This window comes from Montipora foliosa, chromosome 6 (genome assembly GCF_036669935.1).
Source record: "Montipora foliosa isolate CH-2021 chromosome 6, ASM3666993v2, whole genome shotgun sequence".
NCBI lineage: Eukaryota > Metazoa > Cnidaria > Anthozoa > Scleractinia > Acroporidae > Montipora > Montipora foliosa.
Genome location: NC_090874.1, coordinates 49,723,885 through 49,748,884, shown reverse-complemented (window position 1 = coordinate 49,748,884; position 25,000 = coordinate 49,723,885). Strand labels below are relative to the sequence as shown.

The 25,000-nt window shown below is 41.7% G+C and overlaps 1 protein-coding gene across 1 annotated transcript in view; it reads right to left on the bottom strand.

The window, feature by feature from the left end:
• The window catches only part of LOC138005691 (uncharacterized), a 54,090-nt gene that overhangs the window by 16,324 nt on the left and 12,766 nt on the right, over positions 1–25,000 (bottom strand). The window contains exons 5-8 of the mRNA XM_068851881.1: positions 13,253–13,531; positions 12,634–12,714; positions 8,386–8,621; positions 646–820 (exon numbers count right to left, since the gene is read on the bottom strand). Of these exons, the coding sequence (XP_068707982.1) occupies positions 646–820; positions 8,386–8,621; positions 12,634–12,714; positions 13,253–13,531 (771 nt within the window). The remainder of the gene's footprint in view (positions 1–645; positions 821–8,385; positions 8,622–12,633; positions 12,715–13,252; positions 13,532–25,000) is intronic.

The window sequence follows — 25,000 nt, the reverse complement described above, 5'->3', positions numbered from 1 at the left end:
TTCAGAGGTCAGAAAAGCAATCAAAGCTACAAAGAATGGCAGGGCGCCCGGACCTGACTCCATCCATGCTGAAATGTTACAAGCTGACCTTGATATCTCTACAACCGTGTTAGTAGACCTCTTCAGCTATATATGGGACACCAACACCATCCCATGTGACTGGACAAATGGTCTCATAGTTAAAATACCTAAGAAAGGCAACCTGCAAAATTGTGACAATTGGCGTGGTATAACCCTTCTTTATTCTACGCCAAGTAAGATATTCTGTAGTGTTCTCCTTCAGCGGTTTGATTCAGCCATCGACAGCAGGCTCAGGCAGGAACAAGCCGGCTTTCGCAAGGGTAAAGGATGCATCGACCAGATCTTTGCACTGAGGAACATCATTGAGCAGTGCCTGGAATGGAACGCCCCCCTGCACATTAACTTTGTACACTTTAGAAAAGCTTTTGACAGTGTACACAGGGAGACTCTATGGAAGATCTTAGAGTCATACGGGATCCCGGACAAGATCATTACGCTGATCAATCTTTTCTATAGGAACTTCGAGTGCAGCGTCATCATCGGTAGCAAAACATCTGAACCATTCCCAGTCAAATCTGGAGTACGTCAAGGCTGCATCCTTTCCCCTATGCTCTTTCTAATTACCATCGACTGGGTAATGCGACAAACCACATCAGACAAGGCAAGAGGTATCCAGTGGACGCTTTTCTCCCACCTTGAGGATTTAGACTTTGCTGATGACCTGGCACTTTTGTCCTCCAGGAGTGACCATCTTCAGGTGAAGACGGATCGACTAGATAAGTTCTCCAGCCAAACCGGACTAAACATCAATACAATGAAGACCAAAGTCATGTCAATCAACTCAGTCAACCCTACACCCATAACTGTCAAAAGAAAAAGTGCTGGATCCTGTGGAGGACTTCACTTATCTGGGCAGTTTAATCAGCAAGGATAATGGAGCAAGGAAGGATATCCAGTCGAGGCTAGGCAAGGCGCGAGGGGTCTTTGCACGACTCCAACCCATTTGGAAATCCAAGGAGTGCAGCCTTAAGACCAAGCTGAGACTATACAACAGCAATATTAAATCTGTCCTACTCTATGAGTCGGAGTGCTGGCGTGTTGTGAAATCGGACATGGACAAGATCAGTGCCTTCCATAATGGATGTCTTCGGAAGATATGCCGCATCTTCTGGCCCCAAAAGGTGTCAAACGAAGTCCTCTACCAGAAAACCGGTTGCAAAAACATCTTGCTAGAGGTCAAACACCGCCGACTTAGATGGCTTGGTCACGTTCTTAGGATGGAACCGGGATGGATCCCCAAAACAGCGTTACAGTGGACCCCTGTTGGTAAGCGTAAGCCCGGACGGCCCAAAACAACGTGGCGTAGGACAGCCGAGACGGAACTTAAAGAGATGGGCTTGACCTGGGGCGAGATTCGCATATTTACCGGAAACTAGACGCTCCATGAGCGTATACTGGGTGTCCTGTGGTACGTATTACTAAAAACAGAATGGACTGAATTGAACTGCAGCGTTCCAGGCAATTTTTTCAAGTCGGGGGTCATTAAGACCATGTAAGGGGTCACCCAGAAGTCGTGCCAGCTGAGGCCCTTTGGCTCACACGTTCATACGTACGTTTGGTAGTGCAGCAACACAGCGCTTAACTTCATATTGTCAACAGAGCTGATCAAAGATTTGAAAGTCCAGAAGCTGATCTAGTCCGCGTAGAGGAAGCTCGAGAGAGAATTGCTTTCGTATTTGATAGAGGAATCAAAGTTCTCTTCAAATATATGTCTCGGCCAGTTGAAAGGACTCGTATTGTTTTCAGAAAGGAATACATGGCGGCGAACAACTTTGAGGTGTTTATCCACTATTTAAAAACAGCTTCTTTAGCATCCACCAAATGAAAAAAAGCCTATGCTAACAATTTAGTTGTGGTTAAAGGGGCACTGTCATGAGCTGCGCATGCTCGAGTTTGTTTGTTCTCGCGCTCACGGAAAATTCTAGCCGCCATTATGGATTCACCCGTGAGTCACGTATATTCGCAGTTAATGAATTTTATGTCAAACATAGCGCTCAGAATTTAATATTTATCTGTCAGGAAGACTTTTTCCGGATCAATAAACTTTTGTAACTGCGAAAGTGCATCCAGTACTAAGCGAAATCACTGTCGCTGCACGCTTCGTAGCCAGCATCGAATTTAGCTTGCAGCCAGGCGTGAAAATTTCTTTGCTTCAGATAAATACACTTGTGAGTGTTATTCCACTCCTTCAGATATTCTTTGCGATCCGTTAAAGCCTTCTTTTTTCTCCCGGAGTTTCTCCTTAGTCCACCATGGCCCTCTCCAGTGAACGACATTTTGAATTTGACGATTCAACTTGAAAAACTTAACCCAACACTTTTCAAGTTTTCGCAAGACGCTAGCGCAACTCATGACAGTGTGCCTTTAATTCTAGCCTCACATCATAGTCACAAACTAGACGCTCCATGAGCGTACACTGGATTGCCTGTGGTACGTGTTACTCAAAAGCAGAAGGGACCGAGTTGGGTGGTAATGAATTGCAGCGTTCCAGGCAATTTTTTCAAGTCGGAGGTCATTAAGACCATTTAAGGGGTCACCCAGAAGTCGTGCCAGCGGAGGTCCTTTGGCTCACACGTTCATACGACGAAACAGATCTTTTTCTGAGGTTAAAATCCAGGCTACCGCTAATCATTTGTCAGAAAGAAAAAATTCCTGTCATCTTTAGAAAAAATAGGTACGCATTGAGTACGTTTGATTGTGCAGTAACACAGCGTATTACTTCATATTGTCAACTGAGCTGCATTTTGTCTTCCAGGAGATTCAAGTTGTCTTTTGCGGAATATGTAACTCTAATAGTACACGATCGATATTGTTTTGGTATTGTATATCATTATAGTGCCATGGTAGAAGTCCTAGGCAAATAGTTCCTTCAGAAGTCATGTTGTTACTAGCAAAGAGACTGAAGAAAATAAAAGGGAATCGAGAAACATTGGCTTCTAGGCTGACATGTTGATCATTTTCAAGTTCCCTCTCAACTTCTTTTCACCACAAGTTTAAAGTGCTTATCACCTCAACACACTTTTCCACTATTTATTCTCAGAAATCATCCCAAATACATCCTGTTGCTTTTAGAACATTTAGATTGAAATTTCGCTCTTCCGTTGGTTTTGAAAAACGGGAAATGTGGTCAAACCGTGATTAATAACCGAGCAATGAAGGGGAATGGGTTCGATACCGGGTTGGCGTCACAAATTAGGGCGCGTTCGATTGACCCTATTCCGGAATAAGAATACAGAGAGTGATGATGAAAACGGTATGTTTGGCGCGTTTAGAAGCAGCAAGGATAATAAAAATATGCTTAAAATAGCATTTTAGCAGAAGTTTGACAATTTTAATGTAAATTTCCGTAAAAACGAAGGATTTTAAACATATATTCCATGTATTCCTATTCCGGAATGCGGTCAATCGAACGCACCCTTAATTTCCATCGCTGTTTTCAAAGAACTATCTCAATGCAAATTAATTTGTGACGTCAACCCGGTATCGAACCCATTCTCCATCATTGCTCGGTTATGGAGTATGATCACTTTTCCCGTCTTTGAAAGTCAATAAAAAGGTGAAATTTCAATCAAAAGGTTCTAAAAACAACACGATGAATTTGGGACGATTTCGGAGAATAAACAAAGTGAAAAAGTATGTTGAGGTGATAGGCACTTTAAGTGTGCACTTTAAGCGTCTGACAGCCTTTTAACACAAAAGATCTGGATGGGTGACCTATAAAATATACCACTTTGTAACAGAAGCATAGGACCGAAAATTCTATTTTAGCGCTCAAAAATGCAAACTAATTAAGGTACAGATTTTGTTAGCTTGCTTTATGCAAAACAAATATTGATGCAAAAGTAAATAAATATTGATACACAGTTTTTAGGAAGAACAGAGGGACGTTTTCAGGAAGGTCGATCGAGAATAAAATATTTTGCCACAGCAACAAAATTTTACTACATGAAAACAACATTAATTTTGAACCACGAATATAAAAAGTTGCCATCAGCAAAAAACATTTTGGGAGATTTTTGCTAAGTTGAATTTTGTTATTGTACTTTTGCCTGCACAAGTAAATCGCAAAATCGAAAGTGACATCGAATTCAGCGGGCGCCGTGATCAAGTTACCCCGGCGTGTTTACTCGCGAAACAGTAAAGCATCTGTGTCAAATGATGGCAAGATACCGGGTTTTTGTTCTTGAGGTTGACCATTGTTCCTGCAAAGTCAAAAAATTACTCTCAAAGACGAGGTTATTTATGACCAGGTAATTGCATCGTTTTGGAAATAGCAGCTACTTTATTATTCATCAGTGTCACAATTTTTTGCTGATTTTGGGGCTCATTTTGTTGAAACTCAAACACGCTTCCAAAGACCTGTTTATTACGCGCTGCTTACAGTGCACTACCACAAAAATCCTCCCGTATCACATTTCAACACACGTATGCAAATTTGTTAAGCTCGAAAATGAAAGAACATGATAAATTCACAATCTCACAATCTCACAAAAACCGTTTCCAGCGAAAAAAAATATTGAAACAAACAGCATATTTGCTATGACAGGCCAAAAAACCCTTCCTATTTCAATTGCGTGCGTGCAAACAAGACACACAATCCGTGTCACAAAGCATATGCAATTAAATAAATTTCTGACAGTTCAAATAAAACCCTTCTCGAAAGAATCTTGACCATAAATAATTAAGCACAAAAGAGACAACAAGCTGTCATTCAAATAATTCTTCACTGTCTCATTTCCGATCTTTTTTTTTACCTTTGCAGATTTAGAGTTGAGTACAAAACTTAATAAAAGGGCCGCTTTACACGAGCCCGGGCTGGGTGAGGCTTGGGTCGATCTCGGCTGACCTGGGTCAGTTCCTTTTTCGCTCGGTTGAAAGGGCTGGTAACTACTTGTCAGTGAGGAAAATGGCGGACAAACATGCAATCATCAGAATCATCAATTCGTGGTAACGTTATCAGCCATTTTACCAATGTTATTTGCTTGTGTGCAGCTGCATGGGCTTTTAATGCTCATCATCATGCCCCAACAGAAACAGCTCCAGGCCACCCCCCGTGCACTTCGATTTTAACAGAGCTTACAAACCAACGCTTACAAACTTTTGGACATAATTATCCAAACATTTTCCACACGCTCTTCATGCCCATTCGCCTCCGCTATTTTGCTACGGGGTGCGCATGGGCAAGAATGCTGAACCGCAAAAAGAGTGGCGTTCAAACGATCCCGGATCAGATAGGCCAGCGTTTACATAAAGAAATTGAAGAAATTTCAAACCATCTAGCCGGGTCACCCGAGTCTCGAGAAGGGTTATCCGGCAAGGGGGGGCTGACCCGACTTGACTACCCGCCGCCGCCGCGGTGATTCAACCCGGGTTCGTGTAAAGAGGCCCTTAGATGCGACTTCAGTGAATACTGTGATGCATTCAAGGCTTTCGATTCCTTCAATGTTTGTTAAATCCATAAGAAATTTGCCATTTGATCTTAGTGTTGTATATAATACCAAGTTAGTAAAATGTTAGAAACAAAGTTCACTTGACCATAGCTCTTATTCATAAATGGCGGTTACATTTATAATTTTTTTGTTCAAGTGCAAATTAGCCTACAAAGACTAACAAGCCTCGTTTTAGAGCAAGAATTCTTTTCAATTCACTGCATGGTATCGAGGCTTGGTAGGCTAATTTGCACTTGGACAAAAGAATCATAAATTGACCTCCATTTATAAATAAGGTCTATTACTAACTCACTGCTCACTTTGATTTCGGCTCCAGCGACGGGCGAAAAATTGCTGTCGAAGTCCATTACTTGTCGCTTTTAAGACTCCAGATATTCATTTTTCATCGCCTGTCTTGTTTATCCAATTGACTTTCCATTCTTGAGCTCCATAAGGGTATATTTTGTTTAAAGATGCACTAAAACGCCATTCGCGACAACAAAGAAATATTACTCATTTTCCGACTAGGATTGCCATACTGGCAACCCAGTAAAAATAAAAAATTAAAAAATAACAGAGAAATATTACCCATTTTCCGACTGGGATTGCCATACTGGCTACCCAGTAGAAAGTTAAGTTTGTTTTGGAGAAATTCTTAAATGAAAATGACACCAGAAAAAAAAAATACCTTGGCGATCCATAAAAAGAAATGACAAAAAAACATGCCTTTTTAGCTGTAGGAAAGGCACTAACCATATTATTGTTGTCAAGAAACTTTAGGTGTAATTTTTGGTGTGAAATTTGCAGGAAAACGAACAATTTTCGACCTTTTCATGTCTTCGATGGTACTGTAAAAATGGCGCGAGAAAAACATTTGGGCTAAACTGTCGCGAACGGTAGCTGTTGTTTATGATTTTTGCATGGAAAAGCGCTTGTTAAAAATACTTTTTTCAAATCCTCTCCCAGAAAAACGCTGAAGTGATGAATCTCAAAAATCCGGATATAGATTTAATCCGAAGTGTCCTCCTCGAGTGTGGATACTTTGGATTTCTGATCCGTTTTTGGATTTCGCCGAAAAAACGCACCCTCGGTATGTTTATCCTTTGGTTGTAACCACTAAAAATGTGATACCCCGGGGTAAATTTGTCAGCACATATTTGTTATCCTAGTTCCAGTATGAAAACAAGTCCAGCCCGTATCATTGTAGAGCTTTTGGACGTGCATTCACAATTTATCCGTAAGTCACGTCCGACAATGAACGAATGACTTAGTATGATATGTCTGATGGGGGACTGAAATAATTTCACATGTAGGACACGAGTGGTTTTCTGCCAGTTTCGGCGCATTTGCCGCACTCACATGCTTATTACTTAGCCTATTTCATGGAGTGAGGAAATCAAGTGTTGTTTATTGGTGGGGAGGAGTGGTAGAGGGTTATCTGAGGTTCCTTGACAGCAAATCCCAGAAGCATTGATCGGGAGACTTAACTATTAGAGTGTAACGTGAAGTGCTAGTTTTCTACCCATATGAACCATGTGGGCGTTAGCCCTGCTGATGGAAATGGGCCCACACAAGGACAGAGAAAAACTCCAACCTGGTCAGAGTCAGGCGTGACTTACGGCTAAATATAGTTAAATGAAATTTAACATAGGTAACGACTAGGAGCTAGTCTGGTCAGTAGTGTTTTGCAGGCGGTTGTTAGTGTCTTGGCCGTCTGGTAGCGTTGTTCAGCGTTTTGGTGCGTTCTGTAGCGTTTGTTATAGTTACATGGTTCACGACCGGGAGCTAGTCCGGTCAGTAGCGCCTTGCAGGCGTTTGTTAGCGTTTTTATGCGTTTTTTGTAGCGTTTGCAGCACTCTTTAGGTTGTGGGAGCCCTGGGGCTGACATGGTTCAGCGGTATTCCTGCTTAGTGCATGCGTTGTTGTCCAATGTGCTTGCAGCGTGTTTGTTGCTCTGTTGGCGTGGCGTTGTGAGTCGGATTAGGAGTTTAGTGGTTCTCGGCGTTCTTCTTCTCGCTTCGTTGGCTATCTCGGTCGCTGTCCAGGTTGAAATAGAAGTTCTTCGATCTTCGATCATCTCCATCTCGTCTTCACCGCCGTGTTGTGGTTCGTCTTACCTTCTCTTGTACCTGTTCCGATAGTCGGCTCGTCGCTCAGATAGCGTGGCGTTTCTTTGGCGGGCTTAGTGTAGCGGTTCCCAGTTGTGGTCAACAAAGGATAAAACAACAACAACAAAAAAAACACAAGGATTTCTTCTGTCATCGACCGTGGTTTCCCCGCCCTCTGTCGTGTTTGTTGGTTTGTCTTTACTCACTCATCGCTCTTTCATGCCTTGGACCTTTGTGTGCTCCGATACGTTAGCGTGGCGTTTATTTTGGCGGGCTTAGTGTAGCGGTTCCCAGTTGTGGTCAACAACGGAATAAAATCTAAAGGATTTCGTCAGTCATCGACCGGGGTTTTTCTTCAGCGGCTGTCGTGTTTGTTGGTTTGTCTTTCATTCACTCATCACTCTTTCGTCCCTGGACCATAGTGTCCTCCTTCATCGCCCGTGGTTTTTTCTCGCTCTCTGTCGTGTTTGTTGGTTTGTTTTTCACTTGTTTTTCGTGGTCGCCTCTAACTCGCTCGTCGCTGGTTGGTGTTCGATCATACATCATGCCGAACCCACCTCGTTCAACCAACAATAGCTTGTCCGCTGGACTTCGTTCAGAGGACATACCTCTCTTGTCCCCCGCGCCGATGGTGGTTTCTACGGCTCCCTCTGGCCCTGTGGCGCCTTTGGCCGTCGATTCGATCGCCGAGGCTGTTGTTCGCGCACTTGGAAGCACCCTTCCGACTATCATCTCTTCAATTCAAGGGAGCGCCCCCTCGCCATTACCCCCCTCCGTCCCTGGCACTTCTGTTGGCGTCACTCCATCTAGCTCCTCCGGATCGACTGCTGTTTCTTGTGACGTCAATGTCTCATCTATGGCTTTTGGGGCGTCATCAGGTACGTTTACTTTGCCTGCCTTCATTCCTACCTTTTCTCCTGTGTCGGCCATCACTGACTCAAGCTCGGCCCGCTTCGTTGCCCCCATCACCTCTCCAATCGCGAGTCCCAGTGTATCCGGCAGCCTGCCAAGTTTTGGTAACTCTGGATCAGTGCCTGTGTCTGAGAAGGCTTTCATTGTTGGTCCTGGTCATGCACCAGTCCCGGCGAAATTGGCCAAGAAGATCATCGAGGGCCAGTTCGTGGAGTTGGCGGATCTACTTACAGTCAATCTCCGAGCTGGGGATCAGGAACCACAGACCTTCCTCTCCTGGTGTCCAACGTAAAACGCAGGCAGGTTGAAATCAAGGATATTCTTACTTGGACTGAGGCCTTCACGATTTTCCAGCTGGTCCTGTGTGCCTCTCACCCCCTGCGCTGGTTAGACTTGACCAGATATAAGCTGCTCATTATTCAAACAGCCCGCCAATATCCAGGTCTGGCTTGGCTTGAATACGATCTGGCCTTCAGAAGGGATGCTGCTGCCTCGGGCCTTACGGATTGGTCCAAAATGAATTTGGATCTGTATAGTTTTCATTTGCGTTTGCCAGCTTCGTCCTCACTGCAACCAAGGCTGTCTTCCCTTTCCGGGTTTCCTCAGTCTTCCTCAGACAGCCCAGACTCCCACCGACGCACACCATTCTGCCATTCCTGGAATGAAGGGAAATGCCGGTGGCCATTTGGGAGGTGCAAGTTCCGCCACAACTGCAGCAATTGCGAGGGAGAGCATACCAAGGCTAACTGCCCCTTTCCCCGCTCAGCTGGATTTCGTTCCTGTTCCCGCTCCCCCTCCCCTGGAGGGAGAAGGGGACAGTACTGAGGGGCGAGGTACGCCCAGTGTTGTGTTTGTACATAGTTTTAGTGATGTGATTGCCTTGCCTAGCCAGCCGAATGGATTGCCTCAGCTGGCAAAGTTGTTTTGTCCTGTTCCAGTTTCAGTTCCAGTCTCAGTTCCCGTTTCTGTTCCAGTTAAGCCCAGCGTTGCAGTTGTCTCTTTTGCCCCGTTATCTCCGGTGTCTCAGGTCACACCATTACAGTTGGATCAATTTCAAGCCGAATTATGCCACCATCCCAACAAGTCAGCTGTGGCATTTGTGACTTCTGGGATACGGGATGGATTTCGGATAGGCTTTGACCCATCCTTGGTGTCCCTCAAATCGGCATCTTCAAACATGCGTAGCTCTGCTGAGCACCCATCAGTGATTGACTCCTACTTGCAAGCTGAAGTCTCTTCTGGCAGGGTGGCAGGTCCTTTTCCAGTGCCTCTGCTTCCGTCATTGCACATAAGTCGTTTCGGGGTGATCCCCAAAAATAATCAGCCTGGGAAGTGGCGTCTCATTTTAGACCTATCATCCCCAGAGGGGCAAAGTGTCAATGACGGCATCCCTAAGCCCCGTTTACCATTCAATATGTGTCGGTGGATGCTTTCATTGATGGCATAATGTCTCTGGGTCGAGGAACATTAATGGCCAAGTTCGACGTGGCCAGTGTATATCGGAATGTGGCTATCCAACCGGACGATCGCCCCCTTCTTGGCATGAAGTGGCGTGGGCAATATTTTGTGGATTTGGTGCTCCCTTTTGGGCTGCGTTCAGCACCATTTATTTTCACCGCCATTGCAGACCTGGTTGAATGGATCCTGGTTCACAATTATGAGGTTACATTTCTCTGTCATTACTTGGACGATTTGCTCACTTTGGGCTCACCGGCGTCCCCTGTGTGCCACAACAACCTTCAAACCTGCGTTCGTCTGTGTACAAAACTTGGCCTTCCCCTTCATCCAGATAAGTTGGAGGGGCCTGCGACTCGTCTTACAATCCTTGGGATTGAACTTGACTCCAAGAACCTTCAGGCTCGCCTTCCGACTGACAAGGATTGTTTCACTGTTAGATGAGTGGTCGGCAAAACGTTTTTGTAAACGTCGCGAGCTGGAATCCCTGATTGGCCATCTCCATCACGCCTGCAAGGTCGCCCCACAGGGTAGGACATTCCTTCGCCGGATGATCGACTTGCTTTGTGCCTTTCGCCGTGATCACCCCATTAGGCTTAACCAGGAATTTCGGCGGGATTTAACCTGGTGGCGGGAACTGTTCTAAACTTGGGATGGCCTCAGTTTTTTCTGCATGCCCACATGGGCACCTCTCCCGGACTTCCAGGTCTCATCGGATGCAGCTGGCTCTTTGGGCTATGGAGCTATTTTTAAATCCCACTGGTTTGCTGGTGCCTGGTCAGCTGCACAAAGTTCCTCATCTATAGCGTACAAGGAGCTCTTCCCAATCGTGGTGGCAGCCTATCTCTGGGGCCGTCAGTGGGTATCTCGGCGGGTCGAGTTCTTTTGTGACAATGAGTCTGTGGTGGCTGTACTTAAGTCTGGCACCTCGCGGGACAAAAACCTAATGGTGTTGCTGCGTTATTTGACTATGCTGGCCATCCATCATTCCTTCTCATTTACAGCTTTATCTGTTCGAGGCAAAGCTAATCCAGTTGCTGATGCACTCTCTCGATTCCAATTTCAGCGGTTCAGACGCCTGGAGCCACAGGCCGACCCAACCCCGTCTCCTATTCCTGCCTCCCTTCTGGCAGCGCTCCAGATGCCTTGACTCAGAAGTGTCCGTTCTTACTTACCCAAGGTCTTGCCCCTTCCACCCGACGAGTGTACTGATCCGCCCAATGTCGATTTACAGACTTTTGCCACCAGGATGGTCGTGCAAACCAGGATGGCTCGATCCCCCAGCCACTGAGGAGACTCTCATGCGCTTTGCTTCCTTCCTGGCTGACAACCTGAACCATTCCTCCATCAAGGTCTATCTATCAGCAGTGCGCTCCCTTCACATTGACCATGGCCTTCCCGATCCGCTAGTCAACTGTCTTCGTTTGCAGCGTCTGCTAAGGGGCATTAAGCGAGTTCAAGGTCCAGTGTCACCCAGGCGCCTACCTATCACAATTGATCATCTGAAGGTCATTCAGTGCTCTTTGGACCTGTCTACTAGAGACCATGTGATGTTGTGGGCTGCGTGCTGCTTGGCAGTTTTTGGGTTTTTGCGTGCGGGCGAATTCACGGTCAACTCGGCATTTGATCCTCACACCTATATGACTGTTAGCGACCTGCAAGCGGACTCCTTGGTAAATCCCTCTTGTTTCAAAGTCCGTATCAAGTGTTCCAAGATAGACCCCTTCCGTGTGGGTTGTGATATCTACTTGGGGCGTGGCTCGGGCTCTGTGTGCCCCATAACAGCGTTGGGCACTTACTCGTCTCTGCGTGGGTCTGCTCCAGGGCCCCTGTTCTTGTTTTGTGATGGTCGTCCTCTTACCCGGCAGCAGCTATCATCCTTTTTGCAGTCTATCCTACATGGGGCTGGGTACTCCGGCTCCTACTCCGGCCATAGTTTCCGGATTTAAATGAAATTTAACATAGTTAACGACTAGGAGCTAGTCTGGTCAGTAGTGTTTTGCAGGCGGTTGTTAGTGTCTTGGCCGTCTGGTAGCGTTGTTCAGCATTTTGGTGCGTTCTGTAGCGTTTGTTATAGTTACATGGTTCACGACCGGGAGCTAGTCCGGTCAGTAGTCCGGTCCGGTCAGTTTGTTAGCGTTTTTATGCGTTTTTTGTAGCGTTTGCAGCACTCTCTAGGTTGTGGGAGCCCTGGGGCTGACATGGTTCAGTGGTATTCCTGCTTAGTGCATGCGTTGTTGTCCAATGTGTTTGCAGCGTGTTTGTTGCTCTGTTGGCGTGGCGTTGTGGGTCGGATTAGGAGTTTAGTGGTTCTCGGCGTTCCCTCCCTATCCCCCCCTTTTTTTTGTATTCTTTTTTTGGTGTGTGTGTTGTTCTTTTTTTTTGTATTCCTTTTTTTTTTGTTCTTTTTTTTTTTGTATTCTTTTTTTTTTGTGTGTTGTTCTTTTTTTTTGGGGTTCTTTTTTTTTGTATTTTCTTTCTTTATTTTTGTTTCCACTGAGCTATCTGGCTCAAGTGTGACGGGTGCCTTAGGGGGGCCTGGCGCGGGGGGCTCGTGGCTTGGTTGCGGGTTGGGCAGGCCAGTCGGGTGTTCTAGCGCCATGGGGATGTGACTTCGGTTTCAGCCCCCAGGCTTCCTGGGCACCTACCCTCCACTGGCGACGCGGGCGTTAAATCGTGAATGCACGCCCAAAAGCTCTACAATAATATGCGCTGGACTTGCTTTGATACTGAAAATAGGATAACAAATATTAAACTCAGCTTGAAAAATTGCTCTCTACGCATGGACAGATGGTGAAACCATTGATATAGGTTAAAATCCTACAATCCGGGTCAAAAGACTTTGCGACACTTTTTGGGCAAAAAGTAGAGAATTTACTGTACATGCTTCCATCGTTATATGAGCAACGCGTGTTCTTCTTTCACTGCCTTTTTCGCACCCCCCTTGCCCCCAGACAATGTTGAAACACGCGAGCGATCGATGAACGGATCTTGATTTTGGAGACCGTGAAACATCAACATTGTAATGGGGGAGGGGAGAAAGCGGGAATTGTCCCAACAGTTTTGACCAGGATTGTAGGTCCCGTTGCTTAAGTTCCATGTGAACAGGGCAAAAATATAGTATGGTTCCGTGTGAACAAAATGTCAGGTCAACGCTTTCATTTCCAAGCGATAGAAAATGCTTCTTGTGTAGTGTGAACTTAGCCTAAAAAAGATGTCCATGTCAAAGACGTTGCGCAAAAAGAATTCTCTGTACGACAAGTTCACTCATTCTTCGATTTCGTCCCATTCCTTTTACAGCACAGGTGACAAAAGCATCTACATGTCTTCCATATCGCCATGACAACCAAGGTAACCACAAAAACAAGGAAAGCTATGACGTCAATTAAGTAGTATTGATACCAATGGATGTTAAACACTTGAGCTCTGAGATGCTGGGCTCCACCATGTCTCAGTACATATTCTATCCAGTCTGCTGTTGTCTCTAATGGTGTGCGCGGTCTGTCTTTCATAATCTTGGAAATGCGAACGGCTGCTTTCTTGAACCTGAAAACAATATACCAAAGACATTTACATAGAGAGTTTACAGGTCCCTGGTAGCTGAGGTTTCTCACCTCTTAACTTCGCTGGGCTTACGAGACCTCTGCCATGAGTAGTATACGTAGCTTATGATACGGCTGCATATCATTTGCATAAATGTGCATATTGAAAATAGATAGTTTGTATGGGAATGAGACGTCATAAAAAAATGGCGGATTTGATGCAAATGAAGCTGGAAACTCATTAATGTCCGCCATTTTGTTCTAGCCGAAAGCGTACAGAAATGTCAGTACATATATGGGCATAAGACCAGTTGTGCCCAGGAAATGACGTCAGGTGTCACACCAGACCGGAAATGTAACTCCAGGTATCCCATTTATTCTAGGTGGTCTTGGAACGCTTGGCAACAGGTCGGATGAATAAGGACCAGGTTTAGAAAGACCAATAGGAATCTGTATACAGGGCCATGTTTTGATGAACTAATAATGGGAAAGTCATATTTGCCTAGACAACAAAAAGGGAAATAAAAAAGGAGAGGGATCGCCGACCTTGATGTTTGGAATGAATTGTCAAAAAAAAAAACAACTCAAAATGTGTGTTTAGGCAGTCCGTGGGCGTTTGCGCTGGGGATCGTGTGTTGTTGTTCTCGGATGAATAAGAACCACGTTTCTAAAGATCAATAGGAAGCTGTTTACAGGGCCGCTTTGAGATAAACCAATAAGGAGTAATTTAAAATTAGGGGTAATGATGCTATTAAACTGTTTTTTTCCACGGATTACTTTGCTCGACTGCTGAGTTACCGCTTACTGGTGGGATAAATAACGACCACGTTTAGTAAGACCAATGGGAAGCTGTATACAGGGCCGTGTTTAGATGAACCAATAGGGGAAAAGTCACGCTCGCCTAGACCACACAAAAGAGTTCTAAGGCAATATAGTGAGTGGTTCTAGAACAGGTGGAGCTGTGGAGCCATGGAGGCCTCAAGCTCCACAGCTTGAGCCCTAACCCTAAATCCTAACGAACGAACTAGCCCCAACCCTTCACCCAAACGGGCTTAAAAAAATAGTTTTTTTTTAGTTTTTGCCTTTCTTCTCACATGATGTTACTGCCAAAGAGCAGTCAAAAACGCAATGACGCTTTTGTTTTCTAATGAGACGTGACCGATAACTTGAACGGGATTGTGCACATACTAAGAGTCCTTACTGTTTTCTATGAGAATATTTAATAACCTGAACAGGATCGTCACAATTGATTGCACCTATACAAACTGCACAATGAGCTATGTCCACACGCCCGAACATGCTCAATTGACGCCACAATTGGAAATGTGTACTAGAAATCTAGTACACAAATGTTTTTCACCTTGTCCAGGTTTTACAATATTTTCCAGATTGGATGTTTTCACTTTGTAAACAGTTCTGTTAGTAAATTTTGAGAAGGATTTTTGAGTAGGATTTTGAGTACCGCTTTTGCTCCGACCAACTTCAACCAACTCCGAGCAGCTCCGAGCAAATATGAGTACGTCCCAGTAGGGGGAGCAACTGCGAACGACAGAGTCTCTCCGAGCAACTCCAAGCAGGTGTGAGCAAATATGAATAGGTCCCTGTGGGGGAAGCAACTGACAATAACAGAGTTGCTCCGAGCAATTCTGAACAACTCTGAGCAGCTCCGAGCAAGTCCTGCAAGGGGTGCAACTGGCAACACGGAGCACCCAGAGAGCAAAATTGGTCTTTTAATTTATAAGGTTCAGTGGCTTAGAACAATTTTGCTCTTTGGGTGCTCCGTGTTGCCAGTTGCACCCCTTGAAGGGGCCGACTCAGACTTGCTCGGAGCTGCTCAGAGCAACTCTGTTCTTGGCAGTTGCTTTCCATACAGGGGACCTACTCATATTTGCTTGGAGCTGTTCGGAGTGTATCGGTCCCGCGTTCAAGTTATTAGATATTCAAGTTACGTCTCATTAGAAAACGAAAGTGTTATTGACTACTGTACGGCAGTAACATCATCATGTGTGAGAAGAAAGGCGAAAACTTAAAAACATAGTTTTTTAAAATCCATTTGGGAGAAGGGTTGGGGCTTTTTTGTTCGTTAGGATTTGGGGTTAGACTGTGTCTCCACAGCTCCACTCGTCGTGGAAACGCTCATTAAATTGCTTCCTCATTGGAACTCTTTCGTATGGTCTCGGCGAACATGAATTTTCACTTAATGATTCATCTAAACGCGGCCCTGTATACAGCTTTCTATTGGTCTTTCGAAACCTGGTACTTGCTCATCCCACCAAAAAGCGGTAACTCGGCAGTCGAGCAAAGTAATCCGTGAAAAGAACAGTTTAATAGCATCATTAGCCCCAATTTTAAATTACTCCTTATTGGTTCATCTAAACGCGACCCTGTATACAGCTTCCTCTAGATCTTTGTAAGCGTGATCCTTATTCGTCCGAGAAAAAAACAACACACGATCGCCAGCGCAAACGCCCACGGACTGCCTAAAGACACATTTTGAGCTTTTTCTGGACGATTCATTCCAAATATCAAGGTCGGCGATCCCTCTTCCTTTTTTTTCCCCTTAAGTAACTAATGTATTTACTTGCTGTCGTTCTTTTTGTTGTCTAGGCGAACATAACTTTCCCCTTATTGGTTCATCTAAACGTGGCCCTGGTATGCAGCTTCCTATTGGTGTTCCTAAACGTGGTCCTCATTCATCCGACCTGTTGCCAAGCATTCCAAGGTCACCTAGAATAAATGTGTACAATGTAGTATGTTTCTCACCAGGAACAGGGTAGGTCACTTGGACCCACACACGTTCCCACTTGTAACAATAGGGTTTGTCTTGCCTGATTTTCGGTTTGCGTGACACCTGGTGTGACATTTCCGGTCTGGTGTGACACCTAACGTTATTTCCAGGGAGACTTTGCACTGTCATCGTGTTGTTTCCTTTGACAAGAAACTTCAATCTATCTCGTCTCTCTCCACCCAGGTGAATAACTGAGTACTGGCGACATACTGCCCGAAGTAGCCCCGTGATGACAGACTAGCAGCCCGTCCAGGGAGGAGTAGCAATACCCTCCAGAACAGTTGCTTCAAGCTAAGGAAACCAGGATAAGCTCCTGCCATAGGGAGCCCAGTGGCTCATGAGAGACTTTACTCCGATCAGTGATTGGCTAAAAAATTTCTGCTAATGTTTCAACTAATGAAAAGCAGTAGTACATAATTATTTCAAGGCTACTTAGCATTTATTTCTGTTCCTTTTTCAATGTCATCTTAAATTGCACTTAGCTTTATTTGTGTAAAAGAAAAATTTCAAACGTTACACAAAAATGATGAAAAATGATGCAAAAAAATAAAAACAGGCCAAATTAATTGATATGCAAAAAGTGAAAATGGTCCTGATAAAATTCAAAATCATAAGAATCACAAAAAAATATACATCCGCAAAATCGTTGTAAAAATAAAACGAGCTCAGAAATAACACAAACTTTTTATAGTTTTCCCTGTGCCAGAAACTTTGAAGACAGGTGGTCAATGAATATTAATCACTTGCGAATTGAAAAAAAAAAGCATTTTATCAAAAATATTAGGTGTTTCTAACGTGTGAGAAAAATAATTAATAATTAATCTCAATTAACTGCCAGACAACAGACGGCAAGAAATTTCCCTATGTTTGACGATTGAAATATAGACTTTGATGTGTTACAAAAAAAGTCTAAGGATTACTACGCATTAATCAAAAGTAGAAAAGCCCAGTTTCCAAAAAGTTCCTAACATCTGAGACAAGCTTTTAATTTATAACAACATTACTTGAAAAAGATCTTTCGGCTGCCTCATTAAGTGTCGTTTGAACCTTATATAAAAGCATTTCAATTCAAAGTCCTTAATTCGATACTATTTACAAATACAAAGTTATGCAAGATAGGTTACATCTCAGATGATAATTGTTCATTCTGTAAATCGGAACCAGAAGTCTTTTATTGTAGTCATGTACAACGTTTTTGGAAAGACTTTGAATACTATTTCTGTTTAATGACAAAAGAATTCTTCCATCTAACTTTGCAAGATGTCATGATCAGAATACTATATGCAAAATGCCCTTTACTGAATTATTTGTTGCTTATTGCTAAATCATTTATATGGGGTTGCAGAAGAAATCAGACATTACCAAACATAGCCGCCTTTAAACAAAGGGCTAAAATTAAATACGAAACAGAAAAGTTTATATGTGTTAAAACCAATTGCATGGTCAAATTTAATAAGTGGGCCCTCTGCTTAGGGAACATTCTAAATTGTTTATAAGTGTGTTTATTAAAAACTGGCTCTGCGCTTGGGTTTGTTATTAATGGAATCAGATATGTATTGTGGAATTTTTTTTTTCTTTTTTTTTTTTGGGGGGGGGGGGGGTGTTGGTATTATGTAAAAGCATAAGTATAAGTATAAGTATAAGTATTCATTGTTAGTAAGTAATGTTATTATTGTAAGTATTGTTAGTATTGTATTAGTTTAGTACAAGGTAGTACTGTATGTATGTATGTATGTATGTATGTATGTTAATAATTATTGTAAGTATTGTTTTTATTAAATAAAATACTTTAAAAAAAAAGAAAATTTGCAAAAGAAAATTGGCTCCGAGAATTTTACAAGCCAAAGTAGAGGTGGGAGAAAAACAATCCTAAAATAAAATGCGAACAAAGAAAGAAATCCTTAAAGAAAAAAACCAGATTGAAGAAAGATAAAAAAATTGGAGGAACTTAAAGAAATTGAAAAAGAACACAATTTGATAGTGATGCTAAAAGATTGTTAAAAGTTAAAGAAAATCCAGTTTAAGGAGAAAATAATCAATTATTTGAAGAAATACGTAAAATTACTGGAATAGAATCAAATAATTCAGATTTTAAAAAATGTGAAAAAAATTTAAAAATGAAACGGAATCAGAAGAGAATAAAATTGAAATAACAGAAAAAAGTGCACTAAAAGGTTATCCAAAAGAGTGTGATTTTGATTGAAGAAATTTAAATAGAATAAATGTTGTAAATTTTTTGGACGATATTAAACCAACTTTTATTCAATTTCTCAAAGAACAAAAAAATAAAATAAAATGATTTCATTAAAAATTCCATTTGAAAAAAATTAGTATAATCCAGAAACAGAAAGTTTTGAAAAAAACAGAGATTCTTTTTTGTAACAGTTAAGTAAAAAGAAATTATGAATTAACTGATGAAGAATTATTATTTCAAAATATAGTAGAAGATTTAATACAAACGAAATCAAACTTTGAAGGAAAAAAAATTATAGAAGTAGATTAGTTTTTAAAATTTTGAAGTTAACAGTAAACACAAATGAAATAAGACGTTGACATGGAAATAAATTCTTTACACTTCAAAAATTAATTTCTGACAAAAAAGCAGTAATTAATGTTCAAAACAAAGATGAGTGGTGTATTTTACAATTTCTTTACCCAAAAAATAAGAAAATCTGAAAATTGCAGACCTGAAATTTAAAACAGATTTAAAATTTTCAGGTCTAAATTTTCCATTTGCTATAAAAGATATTTCAAAATTTGAAAGATTAAATCCATATTTCCCACCAATAAATTTATTTGGATTTGGAAACAATAAATCATACCATAGTTATTTAGCTATATGCTGAGACCCTAAACTTAAGAGATATGATGACAGCCAAGAGCTTTTGAAAAAAAATTGGAAAAATCTCAGTATAAACCGAGACCTAAGTTTCTCGTATTCTAAGACGTTTTTGCTGAATTTTCCACAGACGAAAGCGCTCCTCTTTGGTAAGATGTCGAAAGTTACTGTGTTTAATTTCAAGTTCAATAAAATCACACCTTTTATAAACAGAGAAAAGTGTTTCATTTATTGTAAGCAATTAGCCAACCAGCGTGTTCGTGAATACAAATGTGATCCAAGCGTACCCTATAACGTGAATGCCCATAGATGCACCGTCAATCGATTATAGTCAATAGATCGCATTACGTTCATCATGCCAAAAGCAAGTTGTTCATCATACAATATGGCTTTCAAGCTTAAAGTTGTTGTCGAAGCTGAAGCTGTTGAAAAACAACTCGGAGATCTCTTGCAAGTATGGACGAAGTATTCAATGGCGAACTGAAGATGTCGGCGAAGTGTAAAACCATGGGTCGATGCACTCCGAAGTTTCCTGAGCTGGACCAGCAGATACTAGAGTGGTTAACCGAACAAAGAGAACCAGGTGAGTAATTGTTTGATTCAAATAATGATTGTTTGAACCAATTTTGTGTTGAAATTGTTTTTGACAAACCGGATAATTCGCGACACGAGCCATCATGCACACGTGAGTTTGTTTCAGTTTGAGATGTTGTGATAAGTGGAGATCCACGACATGACAAGGACAACGAGTTCAAGACCAAGAGCGAAGGTGAGAGTGATGCAGATTGCAAGTAAAGTTTTGGTCGCAGTGACCATTATGCCGTCCTGGTCACAAAACACAACTCACCTGCCATGAACCTGAAGGCGGCAAAGAAGGCCATACTGAGGCGTGCGTGACCTGCGGGAGAGTGCTAGTATTGCTTTTGGAAGATGGATAACCAGCTTTGAATGGGGCTGTGCGCTGGGGTTGTACCATGCAAACATCCTGATTAGCACAATGGATGGCTTTCTGCCCATGAAGAAAATACAAAAATGTTCTAGCAACAAACTGTGGGTCAATCAGAAGCTAACGGCTCTGATCTTGGAGGGACAGAAACTACTTTTCACCTCTGGTAAGGATTCTGCAAAGTATAAGCAATTACGGAACTGAGTGCAGCATGAGTGCAAAGTATGTTAACAACGATACTATCAGCGCAAAGTTTCATCTCTTAAGGAAACCAATATAACACGCTGGTGAAAAGAGGTGAAGGGGTTGGGCGGCATAAAAGAATCTGGTGAGTGGTGGCATCAGTTGCTAGGCGACATGTTTCCCTCAGTTGAGTCGGTGTGTCAAGGGTTTTCTGCACGGACTGACATCCAGCTTCACCCCACTCCCAGTCTCAGTCAGCTGACATAAGGCTTATGTGGACATAAGGCTCGTCCCCAGTTCCCCAGGAGTTCCTTGTGACACCAAGGATTGCATACAACGCACTGCACTGCCTTAAGCTGAAAAAGTCGGCTGGGCCAGATCCTGTTCCCAACCTGATGTGGAAGGAGTTTGCCTTCCAGCTATCTCCAGTAGTTTGCGATCTCTACAACTCAACGTTAACAGTGGGCCACTAACCTGATTTTCTGAAAGAATCCCTGGTACACGCAGTACCCAAGCGTTCTCCCCCAAAGTCCATCACTGATGATTTAAGACCAATAACTTTAACATCACAGTTAGCAAAGGTCCTTGAGGAATTCACACTGGACTCACTATTTCAGCAGATTGTGAACAAGTTCGATCACAAACAGCTCTCTATTGCAGGTAAATCCACGGTGCAAGAATAATGTTTTGGTGCACTTGCGTTGAAGGTGGAAATAGAAAATTTAGGTTTGTATCTAAAAGCAAAGCTTTTAAGGGAACTGAATGGGCTCTCACAAGCTAGGGGCGAATTAGATCCAGCTGATTTAACAGAAAAAGTGGTACAGGTTACTGAAAAAATTCTCCCAACAACAAAACAGGTTTTTGACAGGTATTTATCTGGTGATATTGGATATATATATATATACACCGAGACCCGCAAAACGGGTATATTACAGTTCTCTTCCAGAGTTCACTGTTTCTCTTCTTTTCTCTCAGAGGACAGCCACCATGTACGAACGCCATCAGAGCCTGGGCTTTTCCCTAGCTTGGTGTTAGAGATAGCCTGGTCCAGCTCCTGATCTTCAATACGGCAATCCATGGACTGTGTCATTGGTAGTTGGTCTAATTCGTCCACAACTGTAAAGTCAACATCGCTGGGAAGATTTAGCAAGTCACTAAAGTGTTCAACCCATTTGTCCTTGATTTCCTTGGGACCTGATAAAAGAACACCATCTTTCAAGCGCACTGGATGAGAACTTCTAGATCTAGGGCCATAGACAGTGTTCATTAGGTAGCATAGAACTCTCTTGGATTCCCTGCTTGGAGTATTGCTCTGCTTCTTTAGCTTTCTTTTGGAACCAAGCATTCTTGAGTTCCCTGATACGTGTTCTTAAAGAGTGCCTGTCTAGGTTTTATCTTGAAGTAGAGTTTGAATTTCTTCATCCTGATCATCAAACCAGTCATTCTGAATCCTTTTCTTTTTTCCAAACACATGGGTCGCTGCATTTTGAAGAATGTCTTTCAGCTCTACAAAGTCAGCGTCACAAACAGAGATCTTCTCATCTATAAACTGTACAAGCTTTGCTTTCTTGTCATCATTTAAGCATATGTCTAACTTTTTCGGGGGTCTTGTACTGATCTTCCGCTTTACAGAGAAGACGCATTTGGACATTAGCAAGTTGTGATCAGTGAAGCAGTCCGCTCCTTGATTGACTTTCGTTACTTTGATAAATGGTTGAGCTCAGGTGCTGGTGCTATTGTAAAGGGGGCCTCATACAAAAACTGGAATTGCAAGTAAACAATTTTTGACTGCCAAAAGACCAAAGATTCGTAATGGTAAAAAGAGGAAGTAAAATGGGTAAGAGTTCCAATTTCTTTAAAATCAGATAATCGTTGGTACTATAAAAATAGAAAAACAGTAGAAGGTACTGGTTTTCTTAGTGATGTTAGATCAACAGAAGCAGATTTATTAATACAAAATTCCTTAGCTTAGAAAAAACCTTATTAATTATACTTCCAAAGCAATGCTTGATCCAAAATTACAACAAAAGCAATAAACTATGGATTACAAAAATTAAATACCATTGTTCAAAAAGTTGGAGCAGAAACATTAAATTGATTATTAACAAAAAAATAAAGGCTAAATTAAGAAAATATATACTACCAACCGCAAAGACATGGATGGTACTGGTTTTGATAATCACAAAAAAATAATGGAAAATTACCGAAACCGAAAACATGTTGGACTCTTTCTGGACATAATTATACTGGTCCTTATAATCCACTTGAAAAACAAGTTGAGTGGGATCAAAAAACTGGAAGGATTTTAAAGATTCATCAACCACCAACTGGAAAAACTGATGCTGTTGCAATGCAAAACAATGTACAATGTAGATTATGCTGTTTGTCACGAAAATTTAACAAAAGACACAAACTCTTTAGACAAAGTAAAATCTTTAGACGCACTTCCTTATAAAGAAAAACAATGGGGGCATGTGGAATAAAGGTTATAAATATTTATTAATAGATATATATATATTTTTTTTTTTGTATTTTAATACTGTTTATTTGTTTTCACATTAATTACATCTACTGCACAGAGAACCTTACACTAAACCACATAAGTCTCATTTAATGAATACTATACTTATGACACACGCACACACACACATACACCGCTTTCCTAAGCCCCAAGAGTATCGCATTAGACTAAGAACAATACACAAGGTACAAGAATATCAGACTGATAGAATATTTACATATTTGCCCCACTTCGAGTAGTGAACAGGGAGTCGATCAACGTTTGACTTGGCAATCATTGTCTCAAGTTGATATACTATATTAATTTTTGCGATAAATACCTTAATACGGGGTAACTTCTTGTTGCATCTACAAGAGTACAGATATTGTCTCGCTATCAACAAGATATGGTTTACATATAATTCATCTTCGCAAGAGAAGATCCCAAACAATATATCTTTAAGTGAGAGCCTTTGAATCTTAACACCTTGATCACCAAGCCATTTAATGACTTCTGTCCAGAAGCTCTCGGAATAGTTACAATATACAAGAATGTGCTCAAGGGTCTCGTCCGCATCTCCACAAAAAGAACATGCTGGAGATAGATAAATGCCAATCTTATAAAGAAATACATTTGTGGTTAGACACTTATTCAGGACTTTGTACTGAAATTCATGTAATTTCGTGTAAGAAGTGACACGAAAAGGCAGACTATATTTTTTTTTCCAATCCAAGATGTCACTCGGAAATTGATGATTAAACCTTAACTGAGCAGTCGGCGGAGTGATTACTCTACTCCGAAGCTCTTTGTTAATAGTCTTGGACACAACAGACTTTATTTGAACTATTTCGCTGTTTAAAATCAGTTTGCACTGATCCTGTATAACAAATGGTTCGTTGCAAATACCGCAAGCAGACGATTTGGGTTTTTCACGCCATTCCAAAGGAATGGCGTCGATCACAGACATAAGCCTAAAAGCTTCCCATGGTGAGATATTAAGCTCTCTTAACTTAATAATAAAATCATTATTTTCATCTAGTAAGTCCCCAAGTCTAAAAATACCTTTTTCTTGCAACGTTTTAAAATAAAAGGATTTTCCATCAATGCAAATTAATTTATTGTTCCATAAAACAATGTTTGAAACTGATTCGACTGTGTGAGATATATGAATGGAATCATAATTTGCTGCTGAACACTTAGCAAAGCAATTCAAACATTCTTCATAGAATGTTGGTAACCTTATAGGCAGTTTTTTAATGTCAAAATTACAACATAAAATCATTTTACCTCCAACTGGCTGTAAATAATTTAATAAAATAGTTTTCCAACTGGCTGCCTGATCATTTGCTAGTTTCTTGCAACAAAGTATTTTCTGAGTTTCAATTATAGTTTCCAAATGCGGCGCTTTGAGTCCCCCATTTTCGATATCATTTATAATCACAGAACGCTTAACTTTATCTTTGCCTTTCCAGATAAAATCATAAATTACCTTATTCGAATTCTTCAAAAATTCCTTGTCAAAGCATAACAAGCTGGCTCGATAGAGAAAAATTGGGATAATGAACGCTTTGACAATTTGGATTCTTTAAGAACCGTAGCCAGGGTAAAACATATTAAAAAATTATTATAAAAAACGTTCACTGGCTATATACAGTTAAAAGCTTTCGAGCTTTCGGCTGTCAGGCTACAGCCTTTTTTTCCATTGAAGGCTGTAGCCTGACAGCCGAAAGCTCGAAAGTTTTTAACTGTATATAGCCAGTGAACGTTTTTTATAATAATTTTTTAATTTGGATTCTGCCAATGATGGTGAGGTCTCGCCATCTCCAAATTCACAGCTTTTGTTTCATAGCGTTAATTAGTTCCTCAAAATTCAGCTTTTTTTTTAACCGTTTATCGTATGTAAAATGCACTCCAAGTATCTTAACGGATTTTTTAAACACAGTATCGCTCTGGGACTTGATACAATTTAATGCTGTAGTTTGGGCACAATTACCTAGTAACAACATCTCTGTCTTTTCTTCGTTCAACTTAAGTCCAGAACATTTTCCGAAACGTTCTACAACATCTAAAAATTGTGTCAAAGAATGGTTGTTCCTTACAAAGCCAGTCAGATCATCTGCGAATAGTCCAAGTTTAATCTCTTCGTTATCCACCGGAATTCCCTGAATGTCATTATCACCACGTATGCTGATACACAAAATTTCTAAAACCATAATG